Source organism: Hydra vulgaris, chromosome 03 (assembly GCF_038396675.1).
Source record: "Hydra vulgaris chromosome 03, alternate assembly HydraT2T_AEP".
NCBI lineage: Eukaryota > Metazoa > Cnidaria > Hydrozoa > Anthoathecata > Hydridae > Hydra > Hydra vulgaris.
Window position 1 is genome coordinate 61,584,511 of NC_088922.1, and position 14,933 is coordinate 61,599,443.

The 14,933-nt window shown below is 25.5% G+C and overlaps 1 protein-coding gene across 2 annotated transcripts in view; it reads right to left on the reverse strand.

Moving 5' to 3' along the window:
• The window catches only part of LOC100197441 (uncharacterized), a 91,032-nt gene that overhangs the window by 46,360 nt on the left and 29,739 nt on the right, over positions 1–14,933 (reverse strand). For both annotated transcript variants that reach the window (XM_065793922.1, XM_065793921.1), the window contains exons 3-8: positions 11,541–11,618; positions 8,015–8,102; positions 7,724–7,921; positions 5,398–5,515; positions 151–244; positions 41–78 (exon numbers count right to left, since the gene is read on the reverse strand). In XM_065793922.1, the coding sequence (XP_065649994.1) occupies positions 41–78; positions 151–244; positions 5,398–5,515; positions 7,724–7,921; positions 8,015–8,102; positions 11,541–11,618 (614 nt within the window). The remainder of the gene's footprint in view (positions 1–40; positions 79–150; positions 245–5,397; positions 5,516–7,723; positions 7,922–8,014; positions 8,103–11,540; positions 11,619–14,933) is intronic.

Genomic DNA, 14,933 nt, shown 5'->3' on the forward strand with positions numbered 1-14,933 from the left:
ATTTTCCATAGTAGCACAAAATGTTGTTAAAATTGCTTACATGTACAACTTAGTTTTTATAACTGTATCTTCAATTTCCTAGAAAAATAGTACCAAAGTAATCATAAATTAAATTGACATAAGTATGCAAATGCAATATATCAATACTACTTTTTCACTCCTTCCGAAATTAGAGATTTTCTTTTTTTTTACTGATTTCCTTTTTAATTGCTTCTTGATAGTTATCATGCAAATTACATGAGACCTAAACAAAAAAATTATATATATATATATAAATTAGTAAAACACTTATCTAATTTTTGATTACTTCAACACTGTGTTTCACCATCAGTAGGTTCATCAGGAAGAATTTATTTATTATTGCTCTGTTCTTTTAGAACATTGAGCACTCTATTTGTAGAATACACTAACATAATTTATAATTTGTATATATATATATATATATATATATATATATATATATATATATATATATATATATATATATATATAAATTTAATTTTATTATAATTTAAATATATATATATATAAATTTAATTTTATTATAATTTAAATATATATATATATATATATATATATATATATATATATATATATATATATATATATATATATATATATATATATATATATATCTGTACCTCAGAAGTCAAAGGTCGGTTGTCACTTTTTAGAAATTGTTCAGGAGAGAGGAAATAGTAAAATAATTAGTCTTTATTGGCTTATTCTTGATGGTTAAATTTATGTAATTTTTTTCGTGTTTTATTTAACTTGACTTAAGGCACATGAAATATATAATACCTCTGTGTAGATACTTAGGAAAAAAACACATACTGAAACTTTTTAGTCCCTGCGTTTAATAAGCTAACTAATGTATAAAATATTTCACGACCAGGAAGTCATCCACTTTTATTAAGGGAGGTAGCCCTCCTAACCTGATAAAATATTACAAATTTCACAAAGTTAGAAGTTGGAAATGTCAGATCAAAAAGAGTGGGCGAACAAATAGTGCGGTTGCACGCCCTGTTTAAAGTAATATTTTTAGACACACTAACCATGGCACTTTACATCTTTTAACTTATAAAGCGTTTAAATAATTCGTGACAATAAAGCTTAACTTGAAAAAACTTACTGAGAAAAAAATAACTTAAAAAAAGGAAACAAGATTGTAACGAAATATCAAGTTTTAATTAAATAAACTAGAAAATTTAATAATTAAAAAAAAATAAAAATAAAAATTTTTTTATATAAATTTTTATACAACTTTTATATTCTTTTTTTAAAAGTGCTTTTTAGCTAGCGAATTTGATACAAGTTGATGAAAAAAAACATATCTTTTATAAAAATTTAACAACAATTGAAAGTTTATGCAATTTATTCACAATTCTTATCAGCCTGTATTATTAAGAAACTAATTTGAATGTACGCTAGAACTATGAGAAATTTTGTTAATTTCTTTTGTTATGTTTATTTGTTTTGTCGTCTTTTCACTTTTAAAAATGTTTTTGCTAAACTTGAAGTTTTTTCTCAATGCTTATATAATAGGAAAATAAGAAAATAAATTTTTATTTATTTGTAAAATATATTATTTGAATAATAAATTTTATAATGATGGAATAAATTAAATAAAAGAATAACATGGTTTCTTTTATATATGTATTTACCGTATTTGATGCATGCCTGAAATTGTTTCTTTCGACCAATTTCAAATGTTAATACGAATTACTAGAGATAATAAACATAACGATTGCTCTGTTTAAAAAAAAACGTATTTAAAACTTAAAAAAAAAAAATTAAAAACTTCAGTAAATTACCAATGCTCTAGCCCAAAAGCTTTCGGAGCATCGTCAATAACAATAGTTCAACAGGAAATAAACTAATGGGTTTAAATGCACAACTTGGATAATCCAACAAAACTGCAGACTATTTCAATGGGGGTATTAATGACTTTTTTTTATTACATGAAAAAATAATTTTTATTTAATTGTAAAAAAAATATTAAAAAAATTCTTTTTTTTTCAAACAAATAAAAATTTTCTCACTTTCTATGCATTGATAAAAACAGTAAAGTTTAGTAAAAACATTTGAAAAATAAATTTAAAATTTTTTTAACAATCAACTTTTTTTAGCTTATTTTATTAGATTTTCTATTTCATATAGTCTTTGTTTCGTTTCTTCAAGTATTACTGTTTTATTTTCTGTAGTTTCTTATAGCTTTGTTTTGCCACAAATTCTTAAAACGCTTACTATATAAAAATGAGGTCAAGTTGTCTAAAAAATTACTTGAAGCGTGGACGTAAAAGGCGCACGACCGCACGCACTTCCTGAGAAGGCTTGAGTGGTGTTTTCAAAGTACTCTTCTAATTATTTGAGCACTGACAACAACACCAGAAGCTTCTTGCCATTTTCGACTGAGATCAGTATAAGGTAGCTTTCTATTATTATTTCACTATGCGAATAAGTAAATGTTCATTTCTTTCATATGAAATGCTGGGTCTTCCAGGAGGCAGAAGATTTTCAATTGTATTGCATTTGTGATATCGGTTCACTATTCTGCTCACAGTTGCATGTGTTGTGTTTAAATGATGCTATTTCTCTAATTGAGGTGTTATGTTCATTCTATGCTATGATATCATATTTTTTCATGTTATCAATAGTTTTTCCAGTCATTTTGGTAGAGTGTTTTTATTCGACTATAGGGACCAGCACTACAAGCTCGACTACAGGGACCAGCACCTCAAAAAAGAGAAAGGAACACAATTATGCCTTTTCTAACTACAAATTTTGCAAATATTAATTTTGAAAATTTGTTAACTACTCAACATGGTATTTTGAAACTATCTGTTTTAGACAATAAATTAAAATCAGTTTTTAAAAACACTTCTATTGTACTATCATAACGCCAACTAAAAAATATTTTAATAACTTAAGGTTAAGAACACATCTACACATGCAGAACAGGTATTGGTTCAGATAAATTTGATCAGCATGTTTTCAATTGCCATAAAAATGAACCTTTTTAAAATTATTTCCAATGTTTAAACTCTCAAATGTGAATTTACTTCTTATTTATGAAGCTCACCTACATAAACAGGGACATGATACAATGAACATATAAACAGAAAGTAATTATTTTCACATTACTTTTAAAATTTTCATTACCAACAAGTATCAAGTTATGCTATATTTTTGTTAATTATAGTTTTTTATATAAACCTTAATTACTTCTTTTTTAAACTTTTTATAGGAAGTTCAATATAAAGAGTTTTTTATAGTTTTGTAAATCTCATACACAGCTGAAGATTTTATATGAAAGGCCTTCTGTGTTAGAGAAAATTTTTTTAATTATTTGTCAAAATTTAAATAATAAATATATTTTACTCATCTTAGTTTGAATACTTTTTCTTTTGTTACCTGGAACATTTACTCATATGTATATATATATATATATATATATATATATATATATATATATATATATATATATATATATATATATATATATATATATATATATATATCCTCTATGCACATTGATGTGCATGATCTAATTAGTTTTGCACTGCAATTTTAAATGATTTAATTGCAGACAGTTTTTCAGATAAAAAAAAAAAAATATTTCTATAAATTTTTTAAAAACAATAAATATATGTAAAAAAAATTATGACAACAAATGTTCATTAAAAATAATAAAAATAAATGAAATAACGAAAGAAACTTTATTGATATTTAAATAATATACGGATATATGATTTTGGTAGAAAATATATGTATCTTATCCATATACAGTTATGGTACTAAAGATCTGACCACTCATAAATATTATAGATAATTGCTTATAAATGCAAAAGATGCGCACTGGTAACAAAGTAAACAATCACCCATTCCATGGGTGGTTGTATAGTTACCTACCAATTAAAAAAAATTTATTACATGCTCTATATACAATAGAATGCTATTTAAAAAAAAAATTTTATCCTCTAAATGTGTCATTCAAACATTATTATCTTAGAGTATGGCTATAACATCACTTATCTCAGAATATGACTACAACATCACTTATATACAAAAACATCTAAAAGTATGGCTACAACATCAATAATCTCAGAGTAGGGTTACAACATCACTTGCTAAACACGCACAAGTAAAGCTTTTTGTGGAATATGGCAAGGGTGAACAAATGATTTCTGCATGTTTAAAGATGCCGAAAATAACTCTTAAAAATATTATTCAGCACATTAAATCAACAGATGACACCAATCCAAGAAAATCCTCTCACAAATTCTTACTAAACTCTTAGTGTGAATCTTAGTACTCACACAATTTAGAGACACTTTGCTGAAGACTTTGATCTTCAATCTTAGCGTACTGCATTAAAGCTAAGCTTTTCTCAAAATTTTATTTGTAAATGTCTCAAATTTTGAAAAAACATAGAATGAACTGTTAAATTATAATGATTTGTCATGTTTTCTGACAATCTACATCTTAATCTTATGCGGTAGTGGTGTAGTGGTAAGAGCGCTCGCTTTGTAAGCGAGAGGTTCGGAGTTCGACTCCCACCACGTCCCTGGAAGTACCGCGCTCAACTTAGTTTCTCCGCGCAGCGGCCTTGCTCGGCAAGGTTCGTGTTTCGGAGTTAAAGAGTTGAGAGAGGGTTGCGCCACGAATAACAACTAAAAAATAAAAACACAAAAAAAATGAGTAGCCTCCTCGACTGTAGTGGCCCCCCTCGGGCCTTGGGGAGGTGAATAATCTAAAAAAAAAAAAAAAAAAAAAAGCAGCTTGCAGTACACAAAGTAAATGCCACAAAAACTTACGGAGTTTTGACAATTCGCAATTATGCAAAAGTTGTCATGACATCACTTGAAAATCCTATTAATGTACTACATATATAAAGTTTTAAACACAATTAGGTTTTCGCAATTAATAGATGAATTTATAAACATTTGTTTATCCTTTTTACGTTTTTCATTTTTTCTTTATGTTAAATGTTTCATCATAAAAGGCATTAAAGCTACCAAAAAATTTGTAATTAGCATGAGGTAGGAGCAGCTTAGGAAGTGAACCTTTTGTTTTGTAATATATTTTAAATATATTTTTTATATCATTTTAAATTTATTAGTTGCCAATATAAACATAGTTAAAAAAAGCTTAACAATATTTTTACTAAATTTTTTATTTTACCTTCACCAAAAAACTTTATTAAAATGCAATTAATAGAATTTTAAAACATTGTATATAAGAGTTATCAAAATGATTTATATCAGATGGATTACTTTTTTTTTATTAACACACCCTGTTAATAAAATTTAAACAATGAAATAACGTAAACAATAAATTTATATTTAAAATTGTTTGAACCTTATAACCTTAGTAATAAAAGATTATGAAGTTTACCGAGAATTATGAGGTGTTCTTTCATCCAAAATTAGCTTTACTTTCCCTGTATCTAACAAATGAATAGCTTCTTCTGTGTTATTTATAACTGTCTCAGATAAACCCTCAACTAAAATCCCTAATAAACAAAAAAAATAAAAATAAAAAATAAAAAATAAACAAAACATTGAAAGCTATAAAAAATACTGAAACTATTTTTACGCTGAAACACATGTTGTGTTCAGATGAAAGAGCTCAAAGATGTTAATTTATTTAAACACACATGAGAGTGTATCAAAATATTTGAACTAATGCTCTTATTGTTGTAAAATTCTTTAGTTCTAAAATGTTCTCTGTCAATATTATTTCATTTAAAAGACAACTTTAAGTAGCAACATGAAGAATTAAATAAACACTTTCGGAAATGTGATATAAATCAATAAATATCAACAGTTGAAGTGAACTCAGTTATTGATCATCATGTAATATTGTATGGAAATAATCAAAATACTAAACAATATTTAAAGTAAATTCAAATATTTATTTATATTGATTACCAATATTTGAAGTGATCTCCTTAATCTCCTGTGATTTAACTTCTTGTACATCTTTTGAGATCAGTTATTTTATCAACCTGCTTCAACAATTGGGATACAATTTTTGTTTCTAATCTTTTCACCTTCTTTAGTCTCTAGACCATATTTTTCCAGAGTTTTTTGACATTATAAAGACTCGCAATTCTAATAAACAAAAATATTTTTCACATAAGATGACATTTTACTTTTTACCATTGTGTCATCATAAATAATGGTGTTCACAATGACTTTCAAGACCAATGGTGCAACACCAAACCCAAATCATGTCAAGCGATACCAATTTTTTTAGATCACTATGATTTTGAATAGCACTACGCCTTATTGTGAACAGGATCAAAAAACATAAGCTGGTACACTTGTTTAGTTTTGTACATAAGTAGTTTTGACTAAATATAGTCTGTAAACAAATCAAGGAAATTTTTTAATTAGGCAAAATGCGTAATTAAAGTTACCTATGCTATATAAATCAATGATACAGCTGTAGTTATATTATATGGATACTATAACGATGAAAATATAATTAATAATAATTTAATAATTATTATTAAACAATAATAGATAATATAAATAAAACATATGCATTATAATAAATTATAAAATGTTACAGAAAAATAAAAACATCTTTTGCTACAATTTAAACCTGCACATCCACTTTTGCATAATGTCAAAATACCCACTGCACTACACTATTTATTGATTATGAATATATTAAACTTATATATTTATTGTAAAGCAAACCTCCTCAGAGTTTATTTGTCTGTTTAGTTAGAGGATTAGTCACCGTTAATTTAAACAACTTTACATGGAACTTTATTTAATTAAAATTTATTCATTTGTTTCCATAAGTTCATGTTTGTTTTATAGGTTTCACACTTTTTTAAACTTCATAACCAAAGTTAACAAATACTTGTGTTGTTAACTTGCTATTCAAGTACAGTTAACTTTAATTGTTTAAATTAAATGAATTTCACTGGCGCTTAATCAGAGGTAATTTTGCCTAAAATGGTTTTATTTGAGACAGATTTAAAGCCAATGCCATTCCATAGAAACAGAAAAATCAAACTTCTGTACCTGTTTTTAGCTTTAATTTTAAATCATAATGATATAATTATAGTTGCAACCGTTAATCAATTTAGATATTGCATCATAAATATGATCAGAATCACAATGCAGTAAAATCTGAATTAGTCTTTTAAGCTCTATTATAATTATAAACCTTTTTTCTTAACAAGTCAAACTTTATATTAATTTATAAAAATGGATTAAAATGTTTCCAAACCTTGTATGAATTTTAAAAAACAATTTTTTTTGTTTAGATGCTATTGTGCCATATTTATCCAGTCATTAATTGATTTTTATTCCTGACCCAGGTTGATTTTGTGCTCTTTGGGCAAATTTAGGCTACATTTTTGTTAGACATACTAGTTTTTTATAACTATTATTTTTGTGTGTTTTTCTTTCATAGATTTGTTAGTAAATCTTTGTTTAACATATGATTTCATAAACACATTTTCACGATTGATAGAGCATACAATCTTTTAAAAGTTTGTGGAAAAGATAACAAGAAAAAAATGTCCTGAAAACCAAAATTATTGTTCAAAAATTTTGAGGTTCAAAATATGAAGAGGATTTTGATCTAAATAAACACTAATGCACAAGAGAATGAGTAAAAATATTAAGTTTATTGTGCCCCCCTCTCTCTCCCTCAAAAAAAAAATTTTAATGTTGCATTTTTCATATTAAAAAAATACCATCTTTTGGGTGTTCTCTCAGTGCAAGTGGACCATTTTCGCTGTTAAAAAGCAAATCATAAATCCGATCTTGGTAAATTTGCAAATAAGATAAACTAAGTGAATAACTGTATTCAGTACAGTTCGAAAGACAATCGAATAACTTGCGTACGGTTGTGGGTATCATTCCATCCTGAGAGAGCATAGAATAAGTTTTGCCTAATAAAATAAAACAACAAAAATAAATAAATATAGCTTGCTCATAATCATCGAATTTTAATAACTTCAAAAGATATTGATTGTAAAAGTTACCTGTACATGTCTGTCCATATACGATGAAACTGACATTGAACCCATTAAAAACAGAAGAAACTAGTGGACCACACAATGATGTTGTTATCTGTCAAAAAACATTGTTATTAAAAACTTATTCAAAAAATTATATAACAAAATATACAATTTAGAAAATATATGCATATACACAGGGTTGTTTTGATATAAATTGAGTGATTTAAATCAGTTGATTTAAATTGATTTAAATCATGATTAAAATCAGACGAATAAAAATCATGATTTAAATTGAGTTTTTTTATTTCAATTATTTTTAATGATTATTTATTGATTAATCAAATTAAAGTAAATTGCACTAGCTAAATATAACTACTGCATAAACTAGTATTAGTTATAATAGTCAGATAATACAATATATTTGCATATATATATATATATATATATATATATATATATATATATATATATATATATATATATATTATCATATAAATGATTAAATTTTTAAATCTATTGTAGGATTTTCATCCATACAAGTAAATTTTTTTTTTCATGTTTTAACTTATTGACTAACTACATTAATTTCTGTTTTTGTTACTATTTATATAGTAAATATAAATATATTCCTTTTATATAAGAGTATATTCAAATTTATTTAAATTACAGTATTCATTTATAATTGGTTATTATTTTTTAACTGAAAATAAAATAATATTACTAGAAACAAAAATGTCTAGCGTCGGTAAAAAAGAAGATACAGTTTGGACATGGTTTGAAGAAAGACTTGCAAAGTTTGGGAAAAAAGGTAACAAAGTTAAATGCAAAAGCTGCGGTGTATAAATGCAAGGTTTGGTTGCTCGAATTAGAAACCACAAAAGTGTTGGTAAATGTAATTTTCTGAAAGATGTTAATTATGACGAAAACATAATTATTTGTCAAGAAACCTTAGAATATATCAACCAGACAATTGAATAACCACAAACTAGTCAATGTTCTGTTAAGAAAACTGAATCTAGTCAATCTGCTGTTGAGAAAACAAGTTTTTTGTGTTAAAATAAAAAGGCATTGACAAGACTAAACAGTGGCAAGACAGTGACAACTAAATTGGATTCCTACCATCATATATTCAATCTGAAAAAGAAGCTACTGATGAGCAGATAGCAAGAATGATTTATGCTACTAACTTACCTTTCAGAATGGTTGACCATCCAGAGTTTATCAAGATGATCCATTTTTTATGCCCAGGATATAATCCTCCTAATAGAATCAATATTGGTGAAAAACTACTAGATACTGTTTACAAGATCAGTTTGTTCAGGTTTGCTACATGATCAGTCTGTAACCATGAGTATTGATGGGTGGAGCAATGTTCATAATGAACCAATAGTTTGTGCAACAATAACAACAATGAATTCAGATATCTATCCTGCAGATACAATTGATACTCCTGGCTATTCACATACTTCTGACTATTTGGTTGACATTGCTGTTAATTCTATCAACAAATGCAAAAAGCAATTAAAGCTGGCAGTGTAGTAACTGATAACACAGCAAATGTGCTGAAAATGAGACAACAATTGGAAACTTGAGATAATGTTAATGTTATTACAAATGGACGTTTAGCTCATATTCTCAATTTGTTGGCCCAAGATTTGGCAATCCTAAATTTTTCAAGTTGTTATATATTTTAGAAACAACCATTTTGCTGCTGCTACATACAAAGCAAAAGAGGGGCTACGACTCATAATGCCCTAAGATGTCAGATGGAACGCATTGGCTGATTGTCTTGAATCCTATCTAAAACATTGGTCGATTCTGTTAACAATTTGTGAAGAAAACAGAACAATAATTGATAAAAATAAAAAATATTTAAAGGTAAAAATATAATGAATAAAAACAAGAGAACTTGAACAACATTTATTTTGGTCAAAATTTCAACTGACACCATTATATTACTAAATAAAAACGATTTTTATTTTACGCCTGTAATGTCTTCTTTTTTGATGGTTTGATTTATGTAGCTTTGTAATGTTTTATATTACAGCTGATGATGCTGACCGCTATAGGTTTGCGAAATATTGTAAATATATAATTATATCATTATATTTAAAACAAACAAAAAAAAGACTTATACGCAGACTTCTTAATGAAATTCAACAAATATAATATCATATAACAAGAATATGATTTTAAAAGATATATATATATATATCTTTATAAGTTTCATGTCTATCAGCAATCATATCATATCTATTCTTTAAATCAAGAAAAAACCTGTTAAAAAATACAATATAGTTCTGATGTTAAAACAAAATAAATTGGAGTAGAAAATTGGTTAATCAGCTGTGTTGAATTGGGCGAGAAGAAATTTGTTTTTATGTCTGCACTTTATATTATTTCACTTGATATTATTTCACTTTTTATTTAAAAAATTTGGATTTTCAAAAAATAAAATTTCATACTTTTTACTTATGCATAAATTACAGGATTTCATAGTTTGATTATAAGAATTGCATCATTTGATTATTTTGCATTTGACAAGAGGGTTTAAATTTGCATCATTTAGTTTCCATACTTCCTTTAGTAGTTCAGTGTCATTTTTGTACTTAGGAATATTAAAGAATTTCATATGGTTGGCATATCTAATTTTAAATGGTGTTTTGCTTATACCGATATAGAACTCATTGATAAAAGTGTGAGCAGGATCATTGTAACTTACATTAGCTAGGTATACAATGTTTTTTGTTAAACAATGGTTTGATGAAGGGCAGGTATTTTTATTAAAGCAGTTGCAGCTGATTTTAAATGAAATTTTATTGTTGTTTATAATGTAACAATTGTGTGCATTTAAAATAGATTTCATATTTGGCATAACGCTGTAACTTATTTTTAACATGTTTTGTATTAAAAATTATATGGTGTTTAATATTCATTGGGAAGTGTTTATAGATTAAGGTTAAAAAGTTTTTTCCTACATTAGTGCTAATATTTTTATTGAAAGGAGGGTTGCACCAAATGATGTTGCATTTACTATTTTTTGTATGAAGTAAAGTTAAATTAGGACGGTATGAATGTATATATATATACATTATTGGACAAACGTTTTTAATTACTATTTAAAATTGCTAAATACAAAGAAAATACTGTTAAGTATAAAGTATACTATTTAGTATAATAATTGTGAATAATTATATAACACAAACACAAATTAAATGCGTGGTCACCAAATGACTACATTTAAAAAACGAAGTAATCTGTGTTTAAGCGTTACTTTAGTATTTATTAACAAAAAAATTACAAATTATGATTACCAATTATATATTTAATCATTTATATATCATTAATTACTAGTTATAAATTTAAAAAAATCAGCTGTATTAGTAATAAACTCCAATATTAAAAAATTAATTATTTTAAACTACACTAGAATCTTTCCTGTTATATGATTTTTGTGTTATATGATGTTATCTGATTCTTCTGCTATAACTAATAAAATAACTTTTTTGCAACTAAGAAATTTAATAACAGTTTTTAAACTTAATCTTACATCTTCATTTGAAGATTGAGGTGGAAAAACCTGGTCAAATTTGTATTTAGTTTCTTTTCCACCATCTTGCAAGATAATCTGTTTAAAAAAAAAAAAAAAATTAAAAAAGTAGATTATAAATTGATAAATTATAAACAAAGTAATAAATACTAAATATTAATTTTATTATCAATTATACGGACATTTAATATAAGATCAAATCAAAAAATAAATTACAGCCTAAAAATACTATTAATGCATCTTTTTTTGTTGCAGCACGTTTTTAAGAATATATTTTGAAAATAAAAAGTTGATTTAAGATTTCAACTTCTTACTTCAAAAATCAATTTTTTTTTAATTTTTGTTTCAGATTGATAGAGTTAACAGAAAAATATATATCATTACCCTGTTTTAAATTAATGTATAGAAATAAGGGGCGGATCTAGCATATTTTGATTTTGAGATAGCTAACTTACAGACATGGAGCAAACTCCAAAAATAAATAATATTTGCAATAAATTAACTACAACACAATTATTAATAAAATAAATAAAATATTAGTAAAATAAAAAAAAAACATTTATATGTTTATATTTTATATGTTTATATGTATTATACATCAAATACGGATGCTTTGCAAAAAAATGGGATGATTGGGAATAAAAAAGCCCCAAATTATTGCCACCCTACTCCAAACATGATAGCAATAAGCTGATAAAATATTTTTATAAAGTAGAGTAAACTGGGGTAAGAGTAAACAGTTTAGCTTCAAATTCAAATATTTTTTGAAAGAAAAAATATTTTATGTTTATTTTTTTTTGTTTTAAAGAGAATTTTTTACATTATATAAATATATAAAAATTAAGAAAAAATATTTTGAAAATCTTTAAAAAATTGATTTTTATGAAGAAAAAAAAAGTTTACTTTTTCCCTTATAATTGGGGAAAAGTAAACTAGTTAATTTTTAATAACAACTTTTTAAGATATTAAGAAAAACAAAACTAAATAAAGGTATTAAGAAAATCAAGCAAAATTAATTAAAAATAAAATGAAAACTAATCTTATTAGAAGTTACGTTTACAAAAAACTATTTTAATCAAATATACAAAAAAAAACTATGTCTTAATTAAAAAAAAGAGTTTCATCGGCAGAAGCAGGTTCGTGGCATTTTTTTATGCAAAAAAAACTCTTCACCAATTTTGCATTTTTTGGGTAAACATGATCAACAAACCCAAGACTTGCAACTAAAAGCTTCCCATTGGTACCACATTTTGTTTTGAGTTGGCAATGCTTCCTCCCAAACTCTGCGACACTTTTTGCACCTCTTAATGTCTTTGCCTTGTCTAGGTTTTTTTGATTGTTGCACTTGCTGAGTTTCATCTAAAGCTTCACTGAAGTGAATTTTGTATTTCTTTAATTGCTTTAACTTTTTGGCCTCATTGTCTTGCTTTAGTTTCTCGAGCACCTCAGATGTACTTAGACACTGGCCTTCAACTATCGGAATGCTGACTTTTTTGTGTTTTTTTTTCGCGTCATTATGGTGGCGCTGTAAAACATTTTTCAAATTGTCTTCGAGTCTTTCAGTGAAATGTTGCAACATTTGATACGTTTAAGCAGGAGTCACTGATGTTGCTATGAAATTTTGAAGTTGGCGAATTGTTGGAGTTTGATGCTGACTGATGTTAGATGATGATATAGGCTGGGATGAGGATGATGAAGCAGGCTTGGTTGAGGATGATGAAGCAGGCTTGGTTGAGGATGATGAAGCAGGCTGAGATGTTACTTGAAATATATGAGCAATTTGTAATTTTTTAGTTACGTAGCAAAATCTCATAGATAAATAGCAAAGGCTGCCATATTTATCTATATTTTAAATAATTAATAAGTATTAATTAGTTTAACCGCACTCATCTTAATGCATAAGTGTGAGCAATTAGCATGTTTACTTTTCCCCTGAAAAACATTTATACTGGTTTTTTGCTCATTATTTTTTTCCGGAACTAGCAAATTCAATTTTTAGAATCTTGATCATAAAATTTTCTACAAAACAGCCTTTTTTGTTTAGTAAAATTTAATTTTAGTTTTGGGAGTTTTGTAGTTGATTTTTAGAAAAAAAACTTTTTTTTTACGAGGGTGGTAATTTTTAAAGTTTGCTAATTTTTTAAAATAACTTTTACACCTTTAGATAGAGCACAAAATTCTCTACAAAATGGTGCCTTGCATTTTTAAAGATTTTTTGTTTTAGCTTTCAATAAATGCAAAAGAAACAAAATAGCTAAACCGCTCACTTTTTTTTTCTTTTATTCTTACCCCTGTTTACTCTATATCATAATTATTGAAAATAGTTTCATAGTATATTTTCATAGTGTTAAAAAACCATGACCATATAAAGTTTAAACAGCCCTCAATTTGAAGGGGTTACAAATTTTATATGGTCATAATTTTTGAACGCTAAGAAATTATACTACGAAATCAAAATTTATAAATAAAAATAAGTCTAGTTGATAATAGAAAAAAAGCAGTTTAAACTAGTTGCTCTCACATTTAAGCAAGGGAGGCAAATATTTTGGGGCTTTTTTGTTCCCAGGTTCAAATCATCACAATTTTTATACAACTATGATGATTAAAGTATTTATTCTAACTTTTATACTGTATTTCTTTATTTATAGTATTTATACTGATTTCTTTATTTTCCATAAAAACTAATGTGTTTTATAAGAATGAAATTTAAAAGAAGAATTACACCACACATTTCTTTGATGGTAATTTCTTTTATTGTTTAATTATTGAGAAAAACATATATTTGATATTTATTATTTAACAATTAACAACTTCACACTATAATTTTCAATATTTCTATAAATTTAGAGTTAAAAACCTATAGTTAAGTTAAAAGGTTATTTTTTATTTTTTTCAATTGTTTTTTTAGTTTATGACTATCTTTTATTATAAAGGATAATAACTTAATATTTTTAAATACTTTTGTAATAATCTTTTATAATATTAAAGCATCAAGCAAAAAAATAAAATATACTTTGCATAATTATTAAATTGAAAACAAAAATAAACAATTTTTGAAATAAATTAACTACAATACAATTATTAATAACACTAAAAATAAGAAAAAAATTGGTTAATAAAAAAGTAAACATATAAAAGCTTGTTTTTATACAGTCTGTCATAATTAAACCAGAGTAGTTCAAATTCTTTCAGTCAATACAGGAAATAGTATTACAATTGTATTTTTATATATGAGAGCAATAATAAAGACTAAAGAGCAAACCCTACATCATCAATATCTATATTACAAAAATATACAAAAAGCACTTTATTGTCTATTTTAATATATATGTTACATAAGCCTGCTTTACATCAACACATTTACCACATAACATATATATATATGTATATATA